General features: G+C 40.4%; 1 protein-coding gene across 18 annotated transcripts in view; it reads right to left on the bottom strand.

Annotated features, from left to right (window-relative positions):
• PIAS2 (protein inhibitor of activated STAT 2) overlaps positions 1-27,718 on the bottom strand; it is an 87,133-nt gene that overhangs the window by 52,569 nt on the left and 6,846 nt on the right. For 5 of the 18 annotated variants that reach the window (XR_013995305.1, XR_013995306.1, XM_081079046.1 and 2 more), the window contains exon 1: positions 24,337-24,544. The exons of 1 other annotated variant lie outside the window; for it this stretch is intronic. Coding sequence is in view for 4 of the 17 variants with exons in the window: in XM_081079046.1 (XP_080935172.1) it covers positions 24,337-24,360 (24 nt within the window). In the remaining 13 variants the exon portion in view is untranslated. Of the gene's footprint in view, positions 1-747; positions 810-4,941; positions 4,961-7,669; positions 7,764-24,336; positions 24,568-27,718 lie in introns of those variants that run through there. 12 more of the 18 variants (XM_081079056.1, XM_081079052.1, XM_081079048.1 and 9 more) reach the window with 5 other exon arrangements.

Here is a 27,718-nt window from a genome sequence, read left to right as displayed (position 1 = left end):
ATAAAACCGTTTAAAGCTGGGACATTACATAATGGAACATTACAGTAAGTGTGAAGGCAAACTGAAGGTGCTACCTTTAGAAAATAACTCATCAAACAAGTAAATATGATAGTTACATGTGATTACAAGTGAGTAAAAATATTTCCCTGAAATTGCTCTTCAAATCTTAAACATGAGATGGAAACTGCCAAACACAGCCCGGAATTTGGGGAAGCCCTAACAGGTTGGAAGTCATGGTAAAGATCAATACAAACTTTGTAGATCCTCTATCTGCAATCATGTATAATATGGAGTAGGGAGAGGAGCTGCTGAGGGAAACTGATAAATCACAGTAATATTGCCTATCCCACCTACAACATTAAAACAATCCACATCTTCATTTATAAGTAGGAATGGATAAAGAAAAACCATCAGATTTCCTAACTACTACCCATTTCAGAGGCCATAGGAGGCTACTGGCCCTGCATTCCTGTGAAATCACACATTCCCTATAATTAAATCCTCTTTTACTTGAGAGACCTTATATGGATCTCTTCCTTACACACTTTAGCTGATTAACTCCTCAGCTAAAGAAATCAAAATTGAAAGTCAACTATTAAAACAAACAATAAAGAGAATAGTACATTTCAAAATCTATAAAGTAAGCTAAAGCTTAGGAGAACATCCCCCTAAATGCTTCTATTATTATACAAGATTGAAAATAAGTAGTAAGTTCAGAAACAAAAAAGTAAGGTGGTCCCTTGGTACCTGGGGGAGTGGTTCCAGGACCAAAATCCACAGATGTGGAACCCGTGGATACAGAAGGCTGACTGTAACAACAAAATAAACACACATCTTCAAAAAGAGTAAAGAATTAAAAACTAAAACATGAATTAGAAAGAAAAAGCAGAAAAGTCTGTAAAGTCAGGTTCCAAAATGAAACACTCTTGAGAATGAGAGAAGGAATATAAAGACCACAAACACTAAGGAAATTTCTTTAAACAAAGAGAGTAGTGTACGCAACTACATTCTAATAACTTAAAGACATAGACAAAAGTTATTTCCAAGGAAAATGTAAATTACTCAAGCTGCTTCAAGAGGTATACAAATATATATATACACATATATATGTATATATATATTTTACATACATATATTTTAAAGATTTTTTGGGGAAGGGGAACAGGACTTTATTGGGGAATAGTGTGTACTTCCAGGACTTTTTCCAACTCAAGTTGTTGTCCTTTCAATCTTAGTTGTGGAGGGCGCAGCTCAACTCCAGGTCCAGTTGCCGCTGTTAGTTGCAGAGAGCGCAGCCCACCATCCCTTTGTGGGAGTTGAACCGGCAACCTTGTGGTTGAGAGCCCATTGACCCATGTGGGAATCGAACCGGCAGCCTTCGGCGTTAGGAGCACGAAGCTCCAACCACCTGAGCCACCGGGCCAGCCCAAGAGGTATATAATATTTGCCTCTCTCCACTTCCAAAAGCATCTACCCAGACAAGATACCTTAATGAACAAATTCTACTAAGCCTTCAAAAAAAAAGATGAAATTCTGTTCCTTAAAACTGTTTGAGAGAATACAAGAAAGTCAAATACATGTTAGAAGACAAACATGGAAAAATCTGTTGAACACAAAATTTTAAAACCATGCAAATTATTGTTTTTCAAACTTCAGCAGGGAGTCCACTCATCCAACCAAAACTTTAGGCAAAAGCCTAATGAAACAGGGGGCCTACTATGCTACCTCTCCTTTCTCATCTTCCAATACAGACTATAAGGAGTCTTTTTGTAACACATCAATGTTTCCTGTGAGTATAGATACGAAAGCCCTCAATGTACCCTAATATAGTTTAATCAAGGAAAATAAAAATGGTTTAACATAAACTTAGTTAATTACTTGGTTCAGATGATCTCTATCCTTATAGTCACATACTGAAATATTTATGGATAAAATTATACAATATATGAGATTCCCTTAAAAATCATTTGGGGTGACTCAAGTAGCCAAAGCAATATTAAGAATGAAGAACAAAGCTGGAAGTATCACACTCCCTGATTTCAAACTATATTGCAAAGCTGTAGTAATCAAAACAGTAAGGTGCTGACATAAAAACAGACACACAGATCAATGGAACAGAACAGAGAGCCCAGAAATAAAACCACACATATATAGTCAATCAATTTACAATAAAGGAGCCAAGAGTATACAATGGGGAAAAGACAGTATCTTCAATAAATGGTGCTGGTATATAATTTCACAACTAGTAAATGGGGAAAACAGGAGATTGAGAAAAGAAAAAAAAATCTCCTCAAAAGGTGGCAAGAAAACAGATGGAGAGATAAAATACAGAAAAAGTAGGAAGCAAAAAGAGGTAAAGAAAAGCAAATACATTAGTAATTCCAACAAATACAAATGAAATAAACTCTAACTAAAGGAGCAAGGTTAGTGATATCCCCACAGAAACTAAAGACATCAAAGAGATAATACAGGAATACTACGAACAACTCTATACACATAAATTTGGCAACTTAGATGAAAAGACCAATTCCTTGAAAAATACAAACCACCAAAACTCACCAAATATGACACAGATCATCTGACTACCCCACCAACTACTCAAGAAACTTAATTCATAATTAAAAGAAACGACCAGGCTCAGAATATTTTACAGGGGAATTCTACCCAACATTTAAAGAATTAGCACCAAGTCTGTGTAATTTCTTCCAGAAAATATAACAGAATATTTTCAAATTCATTTTACGAAGCTAGTATTTCCCTGATATCAAATCCAAAGACAGTACAACAAATAAAACTACAAATCAATATCCCCCATGAATATAAATGCTAAAATACTTAAAATATTAGCAAATAGATTTCAGCATTTTATAAAAAGAATTATACACCATGACCAAGTAATGTTTGTTCAAGGGATGCAAGGCTGGTTCAATGTTTGAAATCAACATAGTACACTTTATTAGTAGCTGAACAAGGTAAATATGTGATTATATCAATTAATGCAGAAAAAGCATTTGATAACTTCAACACGCGCCCATGATAAAAATTTTCAGAAAAACTGAAATAGAGAAGAACCTCCTCAACTTGACAGAAAGCACCTACAAAAAAATCTAGAGCTAACATACTTCATGGTGAAAGACTGACTGCTTCCCTCTAAGATAAGGAACGAGGTAAAGATGTTTACTCTGAGCAGTGTCAATCAGTGTAGTGCTTAAGTTCTCGCTGATGGGAAAAGACAAAAGGAAATAAAAGGCATACAGTTGGAAAAATATAAAGAAAAAAAAATAAACCTGCCTGTATTTGAAGGTTCCCAAGGAATCTACAAAACAACTTGTAGAACTAATAACTGAGTTCAGCAAGGTCGCAGGTATGAAGACCAACACAAATACCAATCACATTTCTATATACTAACAAAAAATATGTAGAAACAAGTTTTAAAAAAATACCATTTATAATCGCTCCAAAGAAAATTAAAATACATGTTTTAAAACATAACAAAACATGTACTTGTATGTTGAAAACTATAAAACACTAATGAAACAAGTCTAAGCTAAATAAATGGGTTTTTCAGGGATTGGAAGACTCAACAGAGTAACAACATCAATATTCCCTAAACAGATAGACAGATTTAACACAATTCCTACCCAAATCTCACCAAGATTTTTTATAGATATACATTCTTCTAAAATGTGTATGAAAAGGCAAAGGAACTAAAAGAGCTTAAACAATTTTGAAAAAGAATACAGTTATCAGTCTATCCTATTTCACATCTTAGGTCAGTAATCAGGACTGGGCTATTAGCAGAGAGAGAGAGACACATACGTCAACGGAACAGGATAAAGAACCCAGAAATAGACCTACACAAATATACCCAAATAGTTTTTGACAAAAGTGCAAAAGTAACTCAAATGGAGGAAAGACAGACGGCCTTTCCGTCTGTCTTAAATGGTGCTGGAGCAACTGCACATCTGTAGATAGACCAAAAAACAAAGAACTTCCACCTAAGTCTCACATTTTATACAAGAACTAACTCCAAATGGATGACAGACTTAAGTGTTAGAATAAAGCAACAAAACTTTTAGGAAAACACAAGAAGAAAATCTTCAGGACCTAGGGCTACGAAAAGACATCAAGTGTTAGACGTAGACGTGATGCTCAAAGCAAGATCCACAAAAGGTAAAACGATGCAGTGGAATTCACCAAAATTAAAACTTGTGCTCTGTTATGACCCTGTTAAAAAGATGAAGAGACAATCGACAGGCTTGGAGAAAATATTTACAAAGCACATATCCAACTGTCACGCTCCCGCTCCCCACATAAGAACACAGGACATGGTGAGGCCAAAAAGGAACACCCACGGAGCCATAGACAGGGGAGTCATACCACTATATTCTCACTGGCGCCTGGGCTGGAGACACAGGAAGCAGGAGCCACACGATCCACAACCTGCCGTCCACTTGTCTGCCAACCCACCTCACTTGCTAGCTGCAATCCGCCGTGCTAACTGCAATCTGCTCTTGCCAGCTCAGCCACCATCTTCTTGCTAGCCCCCATTTCCTGCTAGCGTAGCCACGGCAGTTATATTAGTGGCCATGGCTCACTGGTTACAGCTGACGGCCAACTAATCACAGCTGACAGCCATCCAATCACAGTTGATCACAGTTGATGGCCATTTACTACCTTTCACGTGAGGCCAAGAGCCTGGAAACTGCACTCTTGGCTCTGTCCCCAAACCAACAAACTAGTATCTAAAATGTATCTAAAACTCTCAAACTCAGCAAAAAAAAAAAACAATCCAATTAGAAAAAGAACAAAAGACATAGAGAGACATTTCACCAGTGGGAATATACAGATGAAAAATAAGCGCATGAAAGTATCTTCAGTATCATTACCCACTAGGGGAATGCACATTAAAGCCTTACTGAGATATCATTAGATACATACCAGAATGACTAAAAGGAAAAACACTGAAACACCACATACTGCCAAGGATGCAGAGAAACAGGATCATTCCATACATGGCTGGTAGGAATGGAAAATGGTACAGCCACTCTGGAAAACAGTTCGGCAAGTTCTTTAAAAACTGTATGTACAAGAAGCATACAGCCCAGTAATTGCAGCCCTGGGCATTTATCCCCCAAAAAATGAAAACTTATGTTCACAAAACACCTGTGCACAAATTTTTACAGCACTTTTATTCATAATAGCCCAAAACTGTAATCAGCCCAGAAGCCTTAAAGAGGTCCACAGTTAAACAAATCCATGCTGTGGACTACTACTCAGCAATGAAAAGAGAGCACTACTCAACACTTGATACACAGAGCAACATAGGTGAGTTTCCAGGGAATGATGCTGAGTGAGAAAAACCAAAGCCAAAAGGTGACGTACTGTACGGTTCCATTTACATAACGTCCTTGAAAAGACAAAATTATAGAAATAAAGAACAGATGAGTGGGTCCCAGCGATTAAGGGGAGAGAAAGAAGTGGGTGTGATTATAAAAATGACAACATAAGGGGTCCTTGTGATGGAAAGGGCTGTATCTTGACTGTGTCCATAATACCCTGGCTGTGATACTGCACTACGGTTTTGCAATATGTTACCAGTGGGGGAAACTGGGTCAAGAGTACACGGGCTGTCCCTGTATTATGCCTTGGCAACTGACTGAACTGACAATTATCTTAATAAAAAGTTTAATTTAAAATTACAAAAACCAAGACCATCAGTAACATGATGCTCACAAGAGACGAAAGTAGAATGTAGGGGGAGGGAGAATTTTAAAAATCAGCCAAAATGAGCTGACAAAAAGAAAAACAGTGCAGGTACAGCAATATCAGACAGCAGTATGTAATACAAAAAGCATTCCTAGACAGTCACTACAGAGTAAAAGTTTCAATTCAATAGATAATATCACAAATTTAAACTTTCATGTACTAGTAACAACTTAAAAATATGTTTTAAAAACTGACAGAACTACAAGAAAAACTGGAAAAACAAAAAGATTCTCTAAAACATAAAGATATAAGATGTGAACAACAGAATTAAGATGCCTAACTACTGGACATATATAAATCTTTGCACCAATAATTGGAGAATAGACATTCTCTTCAAGTACAAACAAAAATTTTAAGAGCTGGTAACAGTCTCAACAGATTCCAAAGGACTGATATCACACAGATCATGCAGCCTAACCACAACACAATTACAAATCAATAACTACACAAACCCCCAGATGGTTAGGAATAAAACTTTTAAATAACTCATAAATTAAAGAATTCACAGTGGAAAATAGAAAAATAGTGATAATACTGCACATCAAAACTTGTGTGATGCAGGAAAAACGATACATAGAAATTCATGGTCTTAAATACCTATGTTAAAACGTTGAAAATAAGCAAGGCGTCCAACTTAATTAGAAAAATAGAAATGAACCCAAAGGAAGCATAAGGAATGAATAGAAATTAATGAGATAGAGGAAGGATACATTAAAAAGCACAGAAAAGACAAAAACTTGATTCTTTGAAGTCTTTAAAAAAATTGCCAAACTTTTAGCTTTTAAAACTGATCAAGGAAAAGAAGGCTTAAAAAGAAAACGAACATTAATTAACTACAGGCACCACAAAATCAGAGATCAACAAATTAATGCCATAATCTCAAAAACATGGATAAAATGGACAACTTTCTATTAAAGTATACCCTGCCAAAACCGGTTTGAAAATTGAAAATACAAACAATCCTATAACCAATGCAAATGAATCAGCGGTTAAAAAGTGTCCCACAAAGAAATCACCAGTAACAATTTTACAAGGGAATTCTACCAAACACTTAACAGCATTCTAATCTTACAATAACTCTTCCAGAAGTGGAAAAGCATGTATTTTTAAAATTACAGGTCCATATTCCTCATTATTAGAGACAAGAATCCTGAATTAACTATCTTCAAACTGAATACAATCATGAAAAAAACAGGCCCGGCCTGGTGGCTTAGGCGGTTGGAGCTCCGTGCTCCTAACTCTGAAGGCTGCCGGTTCGATTCCCACATGGGCCAGTGGGCTCTCAACCACAAGGTTGCCAGTTTAATCCCTTGAGTCCCACAAGGGATGGTGGGCAGCGGCCCCTGCAACTAAGATTGAACACGGCACCTTGAGCTGAGCTGCCGCTGAGCTCCCAGATGGCTCAGGTGGTTGGAGCGTGTCCTCTCAACCACAAGGTTGCCGGTTTGAGTCCCGCAAGGGATTATGCGCTGTGCCCCCTGCAACTAGCAACGGCAACTGGACCTGGAGCTGAGCCGCGCCCTCCACAACTAAGACTGAAAGGACAACAACTTGACGTGGAAAAAAGTCCTGGAAGTACACACTGTTCCCCAATAAAGTCCTGTTCCGCTTCCCCAATAAAAAAAAAAGAAAAGAAAAAAAAAGACAGATCAGGGTTGACTTTATACTTGGAACACAGGTTGATTTAAACATGAGAAAATGAATTAATGTATTTCATCATATTAACAGATTACAGGAAAAAACCAACAGGAGGTTACAGAATAAAATCCTCTCGAAAGATGCAGAAAAAGTTGCTGATAAAATTCAACATCCATTTTTCAAAATTAGCAAACCAGTAATAGAAAGGAACATCCTTAACCTGAAAAGATTATCTACAATAAACCTACAGTAAGCATCATACTTAACTGTGAAACTCTGAAAGCATTTCCTTTAAAATCAGGAACAAGATCAGGATGCCCCCATCATCGCTTCTATTCAACATTGTACTGGAGATCCTAGCCAGCACATTAAGACAAGAAAAAGAAAGAAAGAAAAAAAAGCATAAGAATTGGAAAGGAGGAAACAAAGAGGTCATTATTCACAGATTGGTCTGTCTACATAGAAAATCCAAACGAATTCTACAGATAATTTATCACAAGAGTATAGCAAGGTTGTTATACAAAGTCATATTTTACTTCTATACACCAGCAAGGTAGAAAATATAATTACATAAAAATACCACTTATGATTTAATATAAAAATACCCAGAAATAAATGTAACAAAATGTTTGCAATAGTTTAGTTGAAGAAAATTTGAGAAACATAGTAAAAGACCTAAATAAATGGAGACTACAATGTTCACGGTTAAGAAAACTTAACAAAATGTTAATTCTCTCCAAACTGGTTTCGATTCAATGCATTTCCCATCAAAATCCCAACAAGTTTTGTGTGTGTGTGTGTGTGTGTGTGTGTGTGTAGCTACGTAACTTAAAAAGATAATTCTGAAAGTATATGGAGAAGGAAACAGCCAAATCTCCTTAAAGAACTACAAGTCAGGAGGACTTGACCTACTTCCATGTACCCCAATAACGGACTAGATAGACTGTTTCAAACCAACCCTCCCAGTGAAAACCCAAACACTGAACATAATATAAGAAAACATCTGTCTGAAGGCATAAGGCACTGCAAAGATAGCAAAGACCTGCGAGGCCACAACTGTGGAACGAAGGGAACGCCTGAACACTGGATCCCTTGTCCCCTGGACGTATCTGCCAATGGGAAAAGGGCACGGATAGATTGAAAAGTCAAGTAGAAGTTTGAACAGACGTACAGGACTGGGGAAAAGAGAAGATATTTGCGAAATATAACCAGTAAGAGCTGGTATCGGTGATATGCAATGAACTCCTACAAATAAATATAAAAAAGACAGAGATGGCCCAATATAAAAATGGGTGCAAAACTTGGCAAACCACATCACAAAAGATATCCAAATGGCCAATAAGTATATTAAAAGGGGCTTAACATCATTATCCATTAGAGGAATAAGGGAATGCAATTTAAAAGCACTGAACATCCACCAAAATATCTAAAATTAAAAGGGTGGACAAGAAAGGACATGGAGCAACTGGAACTCTTATTACTTTGCTAGTGAAAAGGCATAAACAAACCACTGCTACATACAATATACACAATACAAAGGAAGGAAGGAGAAAAAGAGGACAAAGCTCTTATAAATTAAAAATATAATTTCTGAAATAAGTTCTGTAGAAAAATTCAAAGACAAAGTCAGGAAACTCTTCCAGAGTGTAAACAAATAAAACTTCAAGGAAATCCAACATTCACCTGTCAAGAGTCTCAGAGAAAATAGAAAAGGAGGTAAAGAAATGATCAAAGAAATAGAAGATAATTCCTCAGACCTGAAGAGTCTTAGAACTGAAAAGGTACCCCCCACCAATGAATGAAACAGGCCTACAACTAAACACATTTCACAAAAGCAAAGATAAAGAGATCACCATAAAAACTGTAAACAAAGTTACTACAAAAGGATAATCATCAGATTTGTAATGGACCTCTATTAGCAAAACTGGGTGTTTTAAATCCTACAGCAAAGCTTTTGAAGTTCAGAGAGAAAAGAATGTATTATCAACTTAAAATTCTGTATCCAAATTTTCAATCAGAAACAAAGGCAAGCCATTTTCAAACATTCAAGAAATTAGAAAATTTCTCACCAGCATGTATCCTTGCTGAAACAACTACCCGTAATTATATTCCAGTAAAAATTTAAAAAAAAAAAAAAAGAAGATGGTATCCAAATAACAACAGACCTAACACAGGAGTGCAATGTAAAGTAATCCCAGGACGACAGCTGTATAAGCCACAAAGAAAGCAAGCTGCCCAAATGACATAAGGTCGAGCGTTCCAGAAAGCTTATCTTCAAGAAAAGAGGAATGGTTCAAAAATGAGAACACACTGTAATACAAAACATTAAAAATGATATCCATGAGCTTCCCTCACTCAAGCAGGACTTTGCTGTACTTCTTTAAGGAACACAGGTTTAATAACAGAAGTTCCTCTACAGCTCCACATGAATTAGTTCTGCAGTGACTAAGATGTATCATCAGCATACATTTTACAAAGGCGGATTCTTAGTACTCAATTTCTAGAATCTCCTGTGGAAGCACAGAAGTTTAGAAGAGTTATAAACCATAATATAAATGCTATAAATCTTGATAATGTAATAGAAAATGAAAGCACGATGGAAAGGAAGTGTGGAGGTAAGAGAAACCAAGGGAAATGGGTGGATGTTAAATCCTTCTTGGAAAGGCAGGGAATTGAACAGATGTCTAAAATTGATAGACCAAGAAACAGAAATTTAACTATTACAAAAAGTTAAAAATAATCAACAACAGAATTAGGAAAAAGTGGAAAACATAATGACCTAAATTTCTTATCTACTAGAAAGTCAAGCAACAGATACTGTTAAGAGTTAAAAGAAAACTCAAGGTATAGAAAGATATGTGGTATTTTTGAGTTTTGGAATTAACCTAAAAAATTTTAAAAAACCAAAAAACAGTTTAAGGCAATTATATCAGAAGTGGGACTTAGAGGGAAAGGAAGGACTTTTCCTTTGGAATTATCCTGCACTGTCTGCACAAGTATTGCTTTTATTGGGGGGGAGGGGAGAGGGAGAAAAGGGGGAGATGAGGAATGGAAATAGAATAAAAAATATTAAAACCATTTTCCAGATTAGAAAAAAAGCAAAATTACTTGTTCGACATCATAAATTGAATAACATGCTAATATCAAAAAATATACATTCTGTGACATAACCAAGATGTTCTCTTACTGACCTATATGAATAAGCAAATGGAGAGCTCTGAATGTCTTTGTTAGGTTTATATTGTCTGCAAAGTCAAAAAAAAAACCATATTTGTTTCAAACTGTTTTTCCAAAAAGTCTAGGGGAAAGGCCATATTATTAGGGGGTTCAAAATGAACATTCATAGAAAACAGTTTGGACTATGACACCAATTGATACCAAAAACACTGTTACTTCAATTCAACTGTGATGGTGAGATACCTGAAGAAAAACACTGCCTGTCAAGACAGCTCCATGAGGAAAGAATCATCTTTCAAAATATAGGGCTGGGAAAACTGTATGTCCACATGCAAAAGTAGCTGAATCCCTATTTCACACCATAAAATAACATTAACTCAAAATGGATCAATGACCTTAATGCAAAAGCTAAAACATAAACTCTTCGATGAAAATGGGTGTAAATCTTTATGACACTGGATTAGGTAATGGTTTCTTAGACTTGACATTAAAAAGCACAAGCAACAAATGAAAAGTAGATAAAACTTTGTCAAAATCAAAAACTTTGGAGCTTCAAAGTACACTATCGAGAAAGTGAAGACAGTATACAAAAAGAAAACGTTTGCAATCATGTATCTGATGCAGAACTTGTATCTAGAATACATAAAGAACTTAATAAAAAAAACAAATAACCCAATTAAAAAAATGGGCAAAAGGTTTGAACTGATGTTTCTCCAAAGAAGATGTATAAATGACCAATAAGCACATGAAAAGATGCTCAACATCATTAGTCATCAGGAAAATGCAAATAAAACCACAATGACATACCGCTTCACACCCATGAGATCGAGGGTGTGGAGAAATTAGAACCCTTATGCACTGCTGGTGGGAGTATAAAATGGTGTGGCAGTTTCGGAAAACAGTACAGCAGGTCCTCAAAAACTTAAGCACAGTTACCGCATGACCCAGGAATTCCACTCCTAGGAAACTAACTACCCAAGAACATTGAACAACATATGTCCACACAAATTTATACACTAGTAGATGAATGTTCATACTAGCCAAAAAGTAGAAACCACCCCAATGTACATAAATTCATAAATGGATAAACAAATTGTGGTATACTCCATACAACGGAATACTATTCGGCCATAAAAAGGAATACAAGTATTGATATATGCTACAACATGAATGAACCTTGAAAAGCCTATGTTAGATGAAAGAAGTCAAATACAAAAGGCTGTATGTATGATTCTACTTCTACGAAATGCCTAGAGTAGGCAAATCCATAAAAAGTAGATTAGTGAATGTTGAGGGCTGGGGGAAAGAGAGTATAGTGAGTGACTCCTAATGGGTACATGGTTTCTTTGGGAACGATGAAAACGTTCTGGAATTAGATGGTGGTGACAGTTGCACAACTCTACAAACGGACCAAAAACACTGAACTGAACACTTTAAAAGGCTGAATTTTGTGGTATGGGAGGTATATCCCAATTTTTTAAAAAACTAAAAAGACTAGTTAAGATCCAATCCAGAAAAATAAAGGCAAAAATGCTGAGTCAAGAGAAACATTTGGAGAATGTTATACTTAGAAAAATGTCAGTTTTATCAGAAAAGATACTTGTGTTTGTTTACCAGAGGAAAGGTGCAGACCTAAGGAGCAAAGAAATGCAAAAGTGTCTACTGGAGGTAAGAATATCTTGGTTTAATGACTACTAGGAATTAATGATTTCATTTTGTTTTAAATATAATTGACCCTTGAACAACACAGGTTTGAACCGTACCGTGTATGAACAGGTACACTCATACATGGATTTTTTTCCCCCAACAAATACAGTTGGCTCGTCCCATCCATGGGTTTCGCATCTGTGATTCAACCAGTCACAGATCAAAAACAGTATTTTTGTATTCCCAACTGCAGTTTCCCAACCGAGGACTGAAAATACTGTTTTCAATCTGTGGGTTGGTTGAGTCTGTGTATTTGAAGGGCCAACTGTGGAGTCAAAAGATATGTGCAGATTTCCAACGGCGCAAGGGTCAGGGCCCGTAACCCTGCCGTTGTTCAAGGGTAAAGTAACTATATTTAGTTTATTATTATTATTAGTTTCAGGTGTACAAAACAATGTAATAAACATGTATACCACTCACAAAGTGATAACCCCCTCCCCCAACCTACTACCCCTCTGACATCTTACACAGATAGCTGTTACAGTTCCACGGACTCTCTTCCTTATGCTGTACTCCACATCCTGTGACTATATATTAACTATATTTAGTTTTGAACGTGTTTTCATAGCCATGATCTCAAGTGAGGTACTCCTGGAAATTTTAGTTGTGTCCATTAATAGCCTTGAATCACATGGTGGATTCTGTTACACCTATCCTATCTATTAGACTATTTCCTTGCCCAATAGTTGGGAGTAGGAGGGATGAGGCCCTCTTAACTCAAATCCCTCATTAACTTTCCATTCTCCTTCTGCAACCCAACAGCATCGAAAGCTACCTGGATGGCAAGTCCTGCTAGGTATAAGGAACCCAACACTCAAGCCTTCTAGATGGAAAATCTTGTTATAAAACTACTTAAGCCTCAGTATAAAAGATTTTCTGTGTCTGGTTACCAGTATCAATTCTTAAATTAATTAAACAAGAAGCCCATTATACTGAGGTGGCATTAATGCTGCAGTGCCTACATAAGTAAACCAAAATCTAAGCCTGTAAATACCTCCAGGTGATGAAAGCAAAACCTAAAGACAAAAATCACAAACAGCCAACTAGGATTTAAGCTATAACCAGTCGATAATTTCCTTCCTTTGCTTTCACCTTTTCTCTATAAAAGTTTTTCCCCCCTCCAGTCAATAGAGTACTTCTGATGGAGAAACTGAGCTAAAATGGTTCCCTGCCACGTGGAACTGACCTAAAATGGTGACCCGAGCGGAGAGAGGTCCCCAGCCTAAGCCCCAGCCCACTTCCGCATCACCCCCTCCAAGCCACACCCCGAGCCAATCGCCAGAGGACACCCACCCCCTCCCCAACTCAAGGAAGTCCCCAACCCATAAAAACCTGCTCACAACCTTGCCAGGGGCTCAGTCTTGGGAAGGATCCCGCTGAGCCCGCCGGCATAACAAAGCTGATCTTCCTAACTCTCTGAGGGCTGCTTTGGTTCTTCCGGTCCTCGTATCCGGAACACTTCTACCCACTTCCGGTTTGATATTGCCCGATTCGAATTAAGTTTTGCTCAAATAAATTCCTAAAATGTGAATATGCCTCAGTTCATCTTTTAACAGGTCTGGTATCAGACAGATGCAGGACCCAAAGGAGACCCCCAACAACCCCAAAGGGCAAGAAGCCACCAGGTGAAGGCACCCACTGAGCCCACTGAGTTCACTGCTTTCCTGCCGCATCTGGAGGTGACAGGTAAGTCCCTCTCAAATATGAGTTCCACAGTTTTTGTGTTTAAAAGAGCGCTTCGAATTTACTGGAGTATTTCTTTCTCATGACTGGGTCTGGGGTTGGCAGACTTAAAAGAAACCGAACTGGATCCAACTTGGGTTGGATTGGATCTAACTCAGGTAATAAGGGGAAAGAAGAGAAAAGTGGGTTCCTCTGAGTCCACACAACCTGGGACTCCTGCATCTGGGACCCATGGCTAACTGTATATAGAAAAATTATGGGCCCAGAACTTGTGTTTTCCTGAACCTATGGATTAACTTTACCAAAAATAATCTTGAAGTACAGTGGTCACAGTAGGGAAATTTCAACCTAGATAAGCCTATCCATTTATGAGATACAGAGGCTCTAGAGAAAAAAGGGTCCCGAATTTCCCCCTAAATAATGGGATGTATTTTTTTATTGGAATGCAAAAGGTCCTAAAAAACTAAATGAATGAAAAAAATGCCTCTTTAAAAGATTCTTTACAAAAGGCAAATGAAAAGTTTAAGCAACAAAGCTGACGGTAAATCTAAAAGGTGTACACTAACTTGACCTTGACTGTTCACAAACTGTCTTCCCTTTATCCTCCTCTCCCTAAATATTCTGGACTTACTAATCCCTTTACTCAATCGCCTTTCACTCTGAAGATGAGCTAGAGGTTAAACAAATGCCTTTTAAAGTGAGGCCATTCACTGAGCTTGGAAAACCAAATGTATTACATTCATCTTTTCTCCATGGTCAAAGGCTGAACTTCCGGCCACTGTCAAAGATTTTCCAAACCCTAAACAGAATCCTCAAAAACTTTACAAGTTGGAATTCCAAGTAAAGCTTTCAATCTGGAACTCCTGGATATCTACCAATTTATTCATATGACATTAGGACCTGGCGACACCTGAATGTTAATGGCTAAAGCCACAAGGGAAGATCCCAAGAGCAATATTAAAGACCCACATACTAATCGCTCTGCCAGGGTTGGCTCAAAACACACTAGAAAAATAGCCCACGACCTACTTGAAAGTACTGATAAGGTATTTTTTTCAAAAGACTGACTGCTCTATCATTCGATCTCGCAAACAAAGAAGGATGAACCAATATCAGACTAAAAGATTAGAAAACAATTCTGTGAAACATTCTGGGCTTTATCAAAAACAGAAAACGCCTTGATTTCTTTATTCATTAGCAGGCTCCAGTCCAAACTAAACAAAGAGACACAAGCTGGGCTGGGAAACTGCCCCTTTTGCTGAATTAACAGCCCTAGCTGAGCATTTGGAAAAAACTTGCAGCAAGATAAAATTTAAAAAGCCAATAACCTTACGGCCCTGCAGTTACAACAACTCCACAGGTTGAGAACCTCCACATACAGATTTCAAGCCAGACCTAGAGAGCCTCCATTCAGGAATACTTTGCCCCAAAATGCCTGCCTCTACTGTAAACAACCAGGGCACTGGAAAAGGGAATGCCCCGTGTTGAACCCATTGTTTAAACAGACCTCCACCTATTAATCCAGACTGGGTTTCCATTGGGGAAGTCTTAAAAAAATTCGATTACCGAAATAATAATCATTGATGGGGCTCTGAGGAATCCTTCAATAAATTGCTCTTCATGGTATCTCTAAATGAGCAAGAGGAAACTAAGATAAAAATCAATGGAAAATTCTGTACCGTATTGGTGGATAGTTCCGTAAAACAGCAAATCCCTGAGAGTAGAGAATATTTCTGTTGTGGAGGTTTCTAACCAAATTCAAAGGGCACCTGAGTCTAAATCGGTCCAGAAAACACTCGGGCCATTTTCAGGAAACCACATCTCCTTATGTGTGACTGACACTGCCCCAAGTAAACCTGTTTGGATGAGATTTTGCTTTCTAAAATGAAAAGTCATATAAAACTTAACTAAGAAGGAGAAATGATCTTAGAATTTCCTGACCCTCCTGAACCTGAGCTACTGTGCTCCTGTGCAAGCAGGAATGGATGGAATTGAGAAAATATAAAAACCCTGATCTCTCAGAAGTGCCTGAATGCTGATGGGTTTCTTCTTCAACAAAGGCAAAATTAAGAGCTCTGAACCCCAAAAAATCCAAATAGATAATTCTAAACCCCTGCCTATATCCCCTCCATATCCACTAAAACCAGAAGCTATCCTAGGACTCTCATCAACTGTAGAAGACTTAAGAAAAGACTTATAATTCTGTGCACTAATCCCTGTAACATTCTGATCTTATTCATTAAAAAACTAAATGGACGAAGTTGGAAATTTGTCCAGGGTCTGCATGCAGTTCGTAAAACTGTGACACCAAGGTTTCCTATAGTTACAAATCCCAATACCTTGTTATCTAATGTACCTCCAGACTCAAAATGATTCACAGTGGTGGATCTTTGATATGCTCTTTTCAGTATCCCAGTTGACAAGGAGGATCAATATTTGTTTACCTTCACTTGGAAAAAACTAGAAATATACCTGGACTGTAATGCCACAAGATACACTGAAGCCCTGTCCTATTTTTTACAGGTTTTACACCAAGACTTGGCAACCTTATAATTCCCTAAGAACTCTACACTCATTCAATATGTAGACGACTTATTGCTAAGTTCCCCTCCAAGGGACGATCCAGAAATAGATGCAATTTATCTATTACAGCAAGTAGTTTGTAAAGGCCACAAGGCCTCCAAGGAAAAACTCCAATTCTCGAAAGAGAAGGTTCACCGCATAGGGCACGATTTGACTGCAGAAGGCATTTCCCTCTCACCTGAAAATATAAACACTATCCAAAATTTCCCTAGACCTACATCTAAATTACAATAAAGGAGCTTCCTTTGACTTGCAGAATACTGTAGATCTTGGGTTCCAAATTTTTCTCTGATCACAGTTCCCCTATATGAGCTTACAAGGAACTCAATTCCAGAGCCCTTACCCTGGGAAGGTAATCACGAGCAAGACTTTCCCCAACTAAAATTGGCCCTACAACAAACTCCAGTCCTAAGGCTCCCAAAGTACACTAAACCTTTCACCTTATTTGCCCATAAGTGTGATAACCAGGCACAAGTTCTAACACAAGAGCATGGAGGAAAACACAGACCTATTCCTACAGCTTACAATTAGAACCAGTAGCCAGCGCACATCCAAACTGTTTGAAAGCAGTAGCCACAGCAGCTAAATTGAGGGAAGCCGCAACTGAAGCCTTAATGCGTCTTAGGATATGACTTACAAGTACCTCATCCTATTGAGAGTCGATTAAGGTCCAATCAGACACAACATTTCTCAGCAAGCAGACTAATACCTTATGAATAATAAGGTATTTCACCTTCTTAACTCCATCTTTAAGCACTGCAACTTGCTCAACTCTGTGACCCTTGCCTGACGATAGCACCGATCACTGTTAACTGTGTAAATGTGGAGTCACGATTAAGCCCTCGCTTACAAAACACATTAGAAAGCCCAGATTTAATGCCCTTCATTGCTGGGTCCTGTGCTAAGAATGCAGAAAGGAAATGTCACACAGGATATGCTGAAACAAGCCAATGTGAACTACTGGAAAAGAGGATCCTTCCCCAGTTTAAGTCTGCTCAACCAACAGACCTATATGCCCTCGCTCAGGCTTGGCAGCTAGTCAAAGAAAAAGCAGCAGACATTTATACTGAGAGCAGATATGCCCTTGGGGTGGTCCATGACTTTGGTATGTTATAGAAACAGAGGGTTCCTCACTTCTACTGGAATTGCAACTAAATTGCAATTAAAACTGAAGCTCATACTAGAAAAACAACTTGAGTATCCCGGAAATGCTCTAGCAGACTTCCATGCTACATTAGCCAGAACTAAAATTATTACAATATGCACTTGAAGGAACGCCATAAGATTGATTCTAACCAAATTACTTATGATAATTTACATAAAAGACAAAATCAGGCACCTAAGCTGGAGTAACAATGTTGAGACCAATAAGGATGCAAAGTTAATATTAAACAAGGACTCACTGAGGGCCCCCGGACGGACAGCCACGTGGTTCTTCCTACACCCTTACAAATGTCATTACTAAAAGCTCTACATTCAGCAACTCATCATGCCACAGATACAGTATGAAAAAGTATTGATGGGATGACTGCTCCAAGGTCGCGAAAGTCGTTTACAACCAATGTCTTATTTGTCAAGCCCATGACCCTGGAAAGACCATTAAGGTATTATTAGATGGAGCATTCCCACCACCTACTAGGCCATTTGAACACTTACAAATGGACTTCATTCAATTGCCTCCCGTAATGGATTATCAATATGTTCTTGTAATTGTTTGTATGTTCTCAGGCTGGACTGAAGCCTTTCCATGCAGAAAAGCTGATGCCACAACAGTGGCTAAGAAACTTTTAGAAACTGTATTTCCTTTATGGAGTATACAGAGAATCTCTAATGATAGGGGAACTCATTTCACTGGACAAATAATTAAGCAATTAAATAAGGCACTGCTGACACATTGCATTTACTGTCCTTAGTCATCTGGAAAGTTGAATGGACAAATGGAAAGTTAAAACTAAAGCTAGCTAAATTAACAGAATCAACTGGACTGCCCTGGACAAAAGTTCTACCATTGGTTTTGATGGCAATTAGATCAACAAACACATATAGAAAAAGCATAAATTAACACCTTATAAAATAATAACAGAAAGACCTATGTCTTTGATGATAGAACCACGTATGTCTCCTGTACTCATAAATTCTGGTATGACTCAATATTGCAAAGCTTTGGGCCAGCCCGGAGGCTCAGGCAGTTGGAGCTCCATGCTCCTAACTCCGAAGGCTGCTGGTCCGATTCCCACATTGGCCAGTGGGCTCTCAACCACAAGGTTGCCAGTTCAACTCCTCAAGTCCCGCAACGGATGGTGGGCAGCGCCCCCTGCAACTAAGATTGAACACGGCACCTTGAGCTGAGCTGAGCTGCCGCTGAGCTCCCAGATGGCTCAGGTGGTTGGAGCGCGTCCTCTCAACCACAAGGTTGCCGGTTCGACTCCCGCAAGGGATGGTGGGCTGTGCCCCCTGCAACTAGCAACTGGACTTGAGCTGCGCCCTCCACAACTAAGACTGAAAGGACAACAACTTGAAGCTGAATGGCGCCCTCCACAACTAAGATTGAAAGGACAACAACTTGAGTTGGGAAAAAGTCCTGGAAGTACACACTGTTCCCCAATAAAGTCCTATTCCCCTTCCCCAATAAAATCTTTATATATGTATATATATATATGTATATATATATATATAAAAATTTCCACCCGGTGAAGAAAGCTTTCCATGAACCTCCAACAGATGGTCAAACATTCTACAACTTAGTACGTACCTGGAGAGTAGGTCTTCTGGAAATGACACCTAAGAAAGAATGCCCTTGAACCTCTTTGAAACGGACCATACCAGATCCTCCTCGCTACCCAGAAACAGACACAAGACGAACAATGGGCTAAGCAGCAAAAGCGATTCTTCCATGGATCATAACCTATGAGTTTCACAATGAGACAAGAGCAATTTAACTGTGATGGTGACTTATAGGTGGTGCTAATACCAAGTTTCTAGTCAATCTCTTGCGTACAACATGACAATCAAAAGAGGAGAATTGTTAAACTAATCAAACAAGGAGGCCTTTAGACTGAGGTGACACTAAAGCTTGGCACCTATGTAAGGAAACCAAAATCTAAGCCTTAAACAGCCAACTAGGGTGGAAGCTATAGCCAGTCAATAATTTCCTTACTTTGCTTCTGTCTTTGTAAGTTTTCCCCCCAGCTTCAGTCAACGGAGTTCTCCTCACCACTTCTGGTTTGGCGCTGTTTGATTCAAATCAATTTTTGCTCAAATAAATTCCTAAAAGTTTAATACGCCTCAGTTTATCTTTTAACACCACTAATAGCTTTGAATCACATGGTGGATTCTGTTACATCTATCACATCTATGTGTATTAGACTATTTCCTTGCCCAGTGGTTGGGGGTTATGAGGACCTCTAACTCTAGTCCCCCATTAATTTAACTTCCCATTTTCCTTCTGCAACCCAACAGCACCTGAAGCTACCAGGATGGTAAGTCCTGCTAGGCATAGGGAACTAAACACTCAACCCTTCTAGACAGAAAATCGTCTGTTATAAAATTACTTAAGCCTCTTAGTATAAAAGATCTTCTGTGTCTGGTTTACTAGTATCAATTAAGGAAGCTGTAATCACTGGCTTTCACTAGCCCAAATACATAACCAGAGATTTGCACACGCATTCATTCTCGTGTTCTGACACACAGAGATAATAAATTCTCAATGCACAAAAAAAATAGTGAGAAATACAGAAGAGCGATCCTTTTGAAAAAATCTTAACAATAGATCCCCTTCAACCTTTCTATTTGAGTGGAGAGTACTGTGTTTCCCCCAAAATAAGACCTAGCCAGACAACCAGCTCTAATGCGTCTTTTGGAGCAAAAATTAATATAAGACCTGGTCTTATTTTCAGGGAAACACAGTAGTTAATTTGCAAACCAGTGAATCGCAAACTCCTACCAACATAATAAATGCTGCAAATAAGCAACTGATGAATTGAGTAATTTCTTCTATAGCACCTGGGAAGCTTCTAATACATGATGTATTATTATAATCAAGATCTATGACTATTCAGACGTCAATTTCCCTTCACAGGGAATTTGTCCCTTCCTTTCTCTCAACCCACCGGGGTGCTCTCATGAGTCAGGTTTGTATGATGGGACTCTAACCTGACTATAGATGATGATAACAGAAGTGGATTCTCACCTAAGGTCAGCCCATCACTCTCTCTCCCAGAACTGGAAGGTGTGCTGGTTGGTATTCTACTGGTCACTAGAACTCAAAGTGTGGGGCTGCCATATTCTGCTATGGCCAGAGAAGATCTCTGGTACTGGCTCACACAGCAGTCTCAAAAACTGCAACTGTCCGTCACCTCTCTGTGCCTGTTAAGGTTCTACAGGACTTGTCTCTTCAAACAACCTCCCCTCCCCCAAGCCTACAAAGCAAAAGCACAGGAGTCACTATGAGAATGACCTCTCCCCAAATTCCTGACCTCCAGTACAGGAGATGGCAGCACCAGCCAGAAGTGACCAGCTCTGGTTATACAGACTCATGGAGTGGCCCTGAATAATGGACAAAGATAATGGAAATCCTCTCAGCAGACGAACAGCAGCCAAATATGTGGCTTCAGGTCGGCTATTTCCTCTACTGCCAAGAAGTCAGCCAACAAACTAATCCCCGTGATTTTTCCTGGTGCTTTAATTTACTTGACTATCACTCTGACCGTAGCAATATAGTCTGAAACAAAGGCCACTTAGAATAGTTTCTTCACTTTTCACCTTTTCTAAATAGATTTTTCAGTCAATCGTCCCTTCAATATTACATGTTACATGAAGGAAAAGGGGGCTATGTAACAAATCTAACAAGCTCAGTGACCAAAGTAACCTCACAGTGTGATCTGATCATAAATTCCTACCTGGTGGATAGTCATTCCCAGGCCTCTAACTTCCTTAGTGAAAGGTTTATCTTCATGTTAAGCAAGCTCTGTCCATTGTTCTTTCGAATCTAGGGTAATACACCTTTGAAATGCCAGAGTAATCCTCCTTTCCAGACCCCTCTGGTAATCATCCAAGGAAGCTCATAGTCTTGTTGCCTGTATACTATCACTATTTCCTACTGTGATTGTTAAATATAAACTACCCTGTACCCACCAATGTAAAAGAAATATATCTCTCTATTTTATTTTTATCCAGTCATATGGATTTCCCCTCCTTGCTCTCTCCATCTCCTTAACCTACTACCACCAATAGATTTCATGTAATGTTCTTTACATTCCCTCCTTTCATTCCAAATGTATAAAAAGAACTGCAAAACTGCCATTCGCTGGAGCATTTTTGAGCTCTTGCTTCTGGGCATGTCTTCAGTTTGGTTCTAATCAACTCTTATAAAATTTTCTTACCTTAGCAGTCACATAAGAAGGGTGTTGGTTACTTATCATGCAATTTAGTCCGTGGGTTACAGGAGGATAGCTGGGAGTGCCGCCTGGACCCAAAGGAAAATGAACAGTGCAGTATAGTTCAGACTCTGAAGAGCACCAACTCTAAAGCTAGACATCTGAGGTTAAAAAATCGCACGTCTTCCATTCTCGAACTGTGTGATCTAGGCCAGGTTATTTCACCTCTCTGTGCCTCAATTTCTTCATAGAATTGTGAAAATTAAGTATGTCTGTGTAGTGCTTAGACCATGTATTATAACAAGCACTATATTCTACTGGATATCTGCGTTATCGTTATCATCATCACCCTTTGCACTGGCGGGGGCGGGGGGCTAAAGGGGGCGGGAATACAGTTCATCTTTAAAAGTAGAAGATGCCACTAAGCAGCTAAGGCAAAGACTGGAGTGGATAATTCTTCCAGCGTCTCCACAGCCCATACCCTCCCCTCCTCTAAAAACTCTCCCCATTAATCTATTGTTAGTTAGCTAAAGTGAACTGTGAGGGAGGGGGGCCATCTTCTATCAAGTGCAGGGAGAAGTAATCACAAGTAATTCTTTCTGTAAGTAATTCTGATTTACAGAAAGCGATGATGAAGCTGACCCACAAAAAAGGGAAAAGAGGTGGAAGGGGGGAGACACAGAGAGAAAAGCTTCTTTGATTTCCAACCACTTGGAAGTTTCTGGTTCCACTCCAACCAAAGCACTGACTGTTCTTTCTGCTCTATACCAGTAAATAAACTATCTGCTTTTTATTAAGCTTTGACCAACATGTAAAAAGTGTACTACAAGACTTAGAAAAGTTCATCAACAAAAAAATCTTAGAAAAGTTGTATACTCGTACATCTGTTATTACACAAAAATTAAGACAATACTGCAGGTAAAAATAAATTTACCTTTAAACTTCAGTCTTCTTAATCCATCCCAAAACTAACGCATGAATTTACACAGGTGAGGCTCAGGCCTGGTTGCTTCAAAAGCTCCACAGGTGTTAAAAGCTCTGCAGCTGGGGTTCTGAGACACTAAAATCCTTATACGTACTTTATCCTTATGAACACCTTTTACTACTATCGTGGTTCTCTGTATAAACTAGTATATGGCATTAATTCATTAATATACTTTTATCTTTACTGGGAATTAAAGGATTCTTGACAGAGCAGGAGGGGAAAACGACAGGCATTATACAAACTGTAACAATCTCCCTTTAGATCAGAATAATCAATGCATTCTTTTGCTGATGTCCACTGTACCAGCCAGGTCACCAGCCGACATCCTTCCCCGACCCCATCCCCTGCCAAAAAACAGTAATAAACATACAAAAACTGAACCTTTTCCCGAATTCCTTTCCTTCTTATGCCAAAAAAGTAATCCTAACACCATCCGTTCATGTTATGCAAAAGGTTGACAGTGAATTTCAAGTTTACATTCATCTGTATTTTGACTTTTGTTTTAAAAATCAGGGTTTCCGTCCTTAAGCATTCCAGTTATGTCACCAGTAACTCAAGTGAGCCATAAAACACAAATCTGGTTCCTTTACCCCCGTTTTGTTTCGCTGAGGACTCTGAAGGTTATCAAGCCGGGGGGTGGGGAGTGTGGGGGGGCCTATCCTGACGTTCTCCTTGCAGCCCACCCCTTTTCAAACCTCAACTGTACAGAGGGAGCGACAATCAAGTTGTGACCTTGTTGCACGGCTAGGAGGAAACGTGTTCCTCCTCGACGGCGAGACGAGCTCACGAACACACCGCACGACGACGCGGGCGGTGCGGATTTCTCACCGCGGCCGCCAGGAAACGCCACGGCGGAAGGCCGGCGATCGGCGGCAGGGTTCCCAAAAGACAACGCTGCCCCCCGACTCGTCGGGGAAGCACTGGGGCGAGGGGCCTTTCTCGTGACCCCTCCGACTAAACGGCAGCATCGGTCCCAGAGAAAAGAGAATTCCTCAACCCAACTTGGCGTTTCAGGAAACCGTCTCCCACCGAGCGAGGAGCATGTGCACTTCTCAACAGCCAGAGACCCGGACACCCCTCGCCGAGGGGGAACAGCAAATCCTGCTTCCACATCTGCCCTAAAATAACGGGGAGGTCGCGTCCCCACGGGCCCTGCCGAGGGCGGCCCCGGAGCCCCGCGCCAGGTGTGCGGAGCCCAGGCCCGACCCCCGCCCGCCAACCCCGCCGCCGCCCCGGCGGCCCCGCCGCCTCGCTCCCCTCCCCCTCCCGCCGCCCACTCACTCCGACGCGGGCCGGGACTCCGGGCTCCACAAACCCGTCCCCGCGCAGCAAGAAGGTGGCGGCGGCGACGCTGCGGTTTCCCCGCCTTCCCTCCCCTCCCCCGCCGCCTCCGCTCCGCACTCCCGCGCCCCCGCTTACCCTCAACTCTTCGAAATCCGCCATTTTATACCAACCGCGGGCGCCGCCGCCGCTGCCGCCACAGCACCCCCTCCCGTTGCCGCCAACGACGCCGCCGCCGCCACCACGGCCGCCGCCGCCGCCTCCAGCACCATCCTGCACTGGGCGCCGCTGAAGACGCCGCGGCCGCCGCCGCCGTCGCCGCCGCCGGGCCCGTCACGTGACAGGCACAGGAGCTCCGCCCCCGGCCGCGCGGCCCCGCCCACCAGGCGCCCCCGCCCACCGGGCCCGCCACTTTCCGCCGGCTTCTTCCGGCGGTGCTCCCGGCGGTGTGCGTGGTCCTCCCGTGAGCTCGATCCTCCCGTGAGCTCCCGCCCTCCATCGCGCCCTGCCCGCCTCCCGCGTGCCTTCTCGTGCCTCGCCCTGTCGCGGTCCCCTCTCGGCCCCGAGCGGTGACTTCCCTCCCCCGAGCGGTGGCCGGAGCCCGACCCCCCGAAGCGCCGTCGCAACTGCAGCGTTACCCGCGGGCTGGGAGGAGAGCCTGGCCCGGGGGAGTGGCTGAGAAGCCGTCGGGACTCGGCACGGGAACATTTCGGGAGAATTCTTACGGTGCCCTTTCACACGGTGGCTGGGCACGGAGGAAGCAGCTGCCAAGGAAACCGTCCTCCGCGTACTTGTGTCGGAACAGCCTAAGTAGGGGTGCTGGATGAGCTATTGTTCCCATCTAATGATGCAGGATCGGTGGGGCCTCTTTGGATTGCTAATATCCTCAAAGTACGAACGGGGCTGATTCTGACTTTCAAGGGCAACTGAATGTCATGGACAGCAGAGTTGAAAGGGTTGGGGGGAGGGGCGGCACTGGAAGAGAAGTGAAATAAGAGAGTTATCAGAAGGGCTATGATAAAAAGTCGAGGAGTCAGGGAAATCTGATAGCTAGGAAAGAGTGAAATGGCAAGGGCAGAGAAGATGAAAGGAAGCTTGATGGCACTTCTGACTTGCTGATAAAGGATGAGAGAAGATGCTGAGTACAACTGATCAGAAAATTTGCTGGACCAAGTACACGGTTCAGATTTCCTTGAAGAGGTGAATGGAACTCATCCACGAAAAGACTTTAAAACACTTAATGTGATTTACACGGCCCCGTTAAATCGGGTTCCTGCCTATGCCTCCTCCCACTCCCCCTCACTTCACCAACAATGCACTTCTTTCAGTTCCTCCATCAGACCCACTACCACCACTGATGAGACGGTGTCTTACCAACCACCACCTTTTGAGACCTCTGAATGTTGATCCCCGGGCCCAGAATAACTTCCCACTCTTTCCCTCTTCCCCTCTTGGACTCCTGTTCATCCTTCAGGTCTCAGTTTAAGTATCATTCCTTCAGGAAGAACTTCCCTAAACCCCCATGCCCCATTTTAATTCAAATCCCGCTCTACAACTGCTCATAGGACCTGAACTTTTCTTCGTAATATTTCTCCATGGTAATTATGTAATTATTTGTGTGATTATTACATAGTGTTTTAAGTTTTTTACCTTAAAATTTTTTTAACCCACTAGACTGATGACTGATAAACTCCTGACAAATTATTCATTTGTTTAATGAAGAAATGAAGAACAATATCTAGCGTAGGTTCTACACCAGGGGTGTCTAAACTTTTTTCAACGTTTTTTACCAAGGGCCATATGCGGTAAAATACACAAACAGCCAGGCCACTCACTCGAGGTGAAGTATGTATTGGCTCACCTGGTTTATTTAAGTAAACAATATATTTTTGGAATTTGCTGCGGGCCAATTAACAATGGATTGTGGACCGCAGTTGGCCCACGGGCTGCAGTTTGGACACCCCTGTTCTACACCATTAACTTTGTGGTCTTAGTTTGTCTTATTCTTGATCTTAGCTTAGTCTCTTTAGGCCTTGGCTTATACCTCAGTAGAGTTTAACATTATTCAACAGACGTTAAATGAAGGTTACTGTGGACTAGGAGTTTGGGGAACAGAAAGAAGAATAGAATACAATAAGCCTTTCCGCCAAGGATCTTACAACCCATAAGAGGGACCAACATGAATACAAAACTAAGAGAAGCAAGGCTGCACTGAAACTTGTTTGTAGTGTTCATTGTAGGGTTGGGTAGGTTTGACTGCACAGAGTATTAGGTGCTGGTCCAGACGGGCTTATGCCAATAACAACTGATGTCCTCATGGATGCTGTGATTAGATCAGAACTGTTCCTGTAAATCCAACTACAGGGCATTTCCAGGTTTGCCAATTAGGTCAAGTGTGGCCCCCTGCCCCCAAGGTAGGCCAATCAGGTAGGGCAATAAATGTCTTAGATATTCAGTGATTAGAGCTGAGGACACTCTCTAGAATGTGGAATGCTGTAGCTATTTTGCTATGAGGGGCGAGCTTGAGGACCAACCCATGTCATTGGCAAGAATCACTAAAAAAAATCAAAATTAGCTTTGACACCCACCTTACCTCTGTACTTGTCAGTGTTCTTGAGCCAATTCCTTTATACTGTCTTGGATAGTTTGAAATGAGTTTTCTATTAGTTGCAACCAAAACAATTCTGAAACAGGATGCTACTTTGTCTCCCCAGGCCAGATTACTAATTTGGCATCTTTTCTAAACTATACTCCTTATATTTATTCAGTATTCTTTTCAAGGGAAAGCTGAGTGGTAAAGTATAGAAAGAATGCCTCTCTCTTTACTGTCATGAGCAATTCAGCTCTGGCTCAAATTTGTAGTGTATCCTACTTATCAAAAACAAATCTGCACTTACTTGGATCTAACTTCCTTATAATGTGTTATAACAGTAGGCTCACCACTACTGTAGACCACATACCAAAGTACCACTCCAGCCACATACAGAACTGTTTCCCCAGAGGAATTCCATTAAATACTATTTTATTTACATTTTCAAGGATAAAATCTGATTTATGGATTGAGATTCTAGGCAATTACCTGGTTGGGCTATCATCTTAATCTGGCTCCAATTAAAAATAAGAATTACAATGAAAGTGTCCTAAGATTATACTACATACTCGTACAGTCAAAACTCTCAGGATTGGCTTTTCCATTTACTAGGTGTGTAACTTTAGCAAAGTCTCAACCTAACTTTTCTAATCTATAAAACAATGATTATTACTGATCTAAGGATGTTGGATGATTAAATGAGATAAGGTATATGAGTGCATTTTATAAACTTACAAATTGATATATAATAATTTTTTGTATCTAAACAGCTGATAAACACGCCAAAAAAAAGTATTAAGAAGCATTCAGATACCCATATGGTATGTCCTAGTATCTTCAGAAAGGAGTATTCAACCTAATTGGACTATTCATGGAAAATTGAGTTTAGTCCCAAGTACGGGTGTTTTTAATTCTTTCCCTTCCTATCTC

The sequence above is a fragment of the Rhinolophus hipposideros genome (assembly GCF_964194185.1).
Source record: "Rhinolophus hipposideros genome assembly, chromosome: 17".
NCBI lineage: Eukaryota > Metazoa > Chordata > Mammalia > Chiroptera > Rhinolophidae > Rhinolophus > Rhinolophus hipposideros.
Note: the sequence above shows the minus strand (reverse complement) of the source record. Positions and strands in the feature narration are given on the sequence as shown.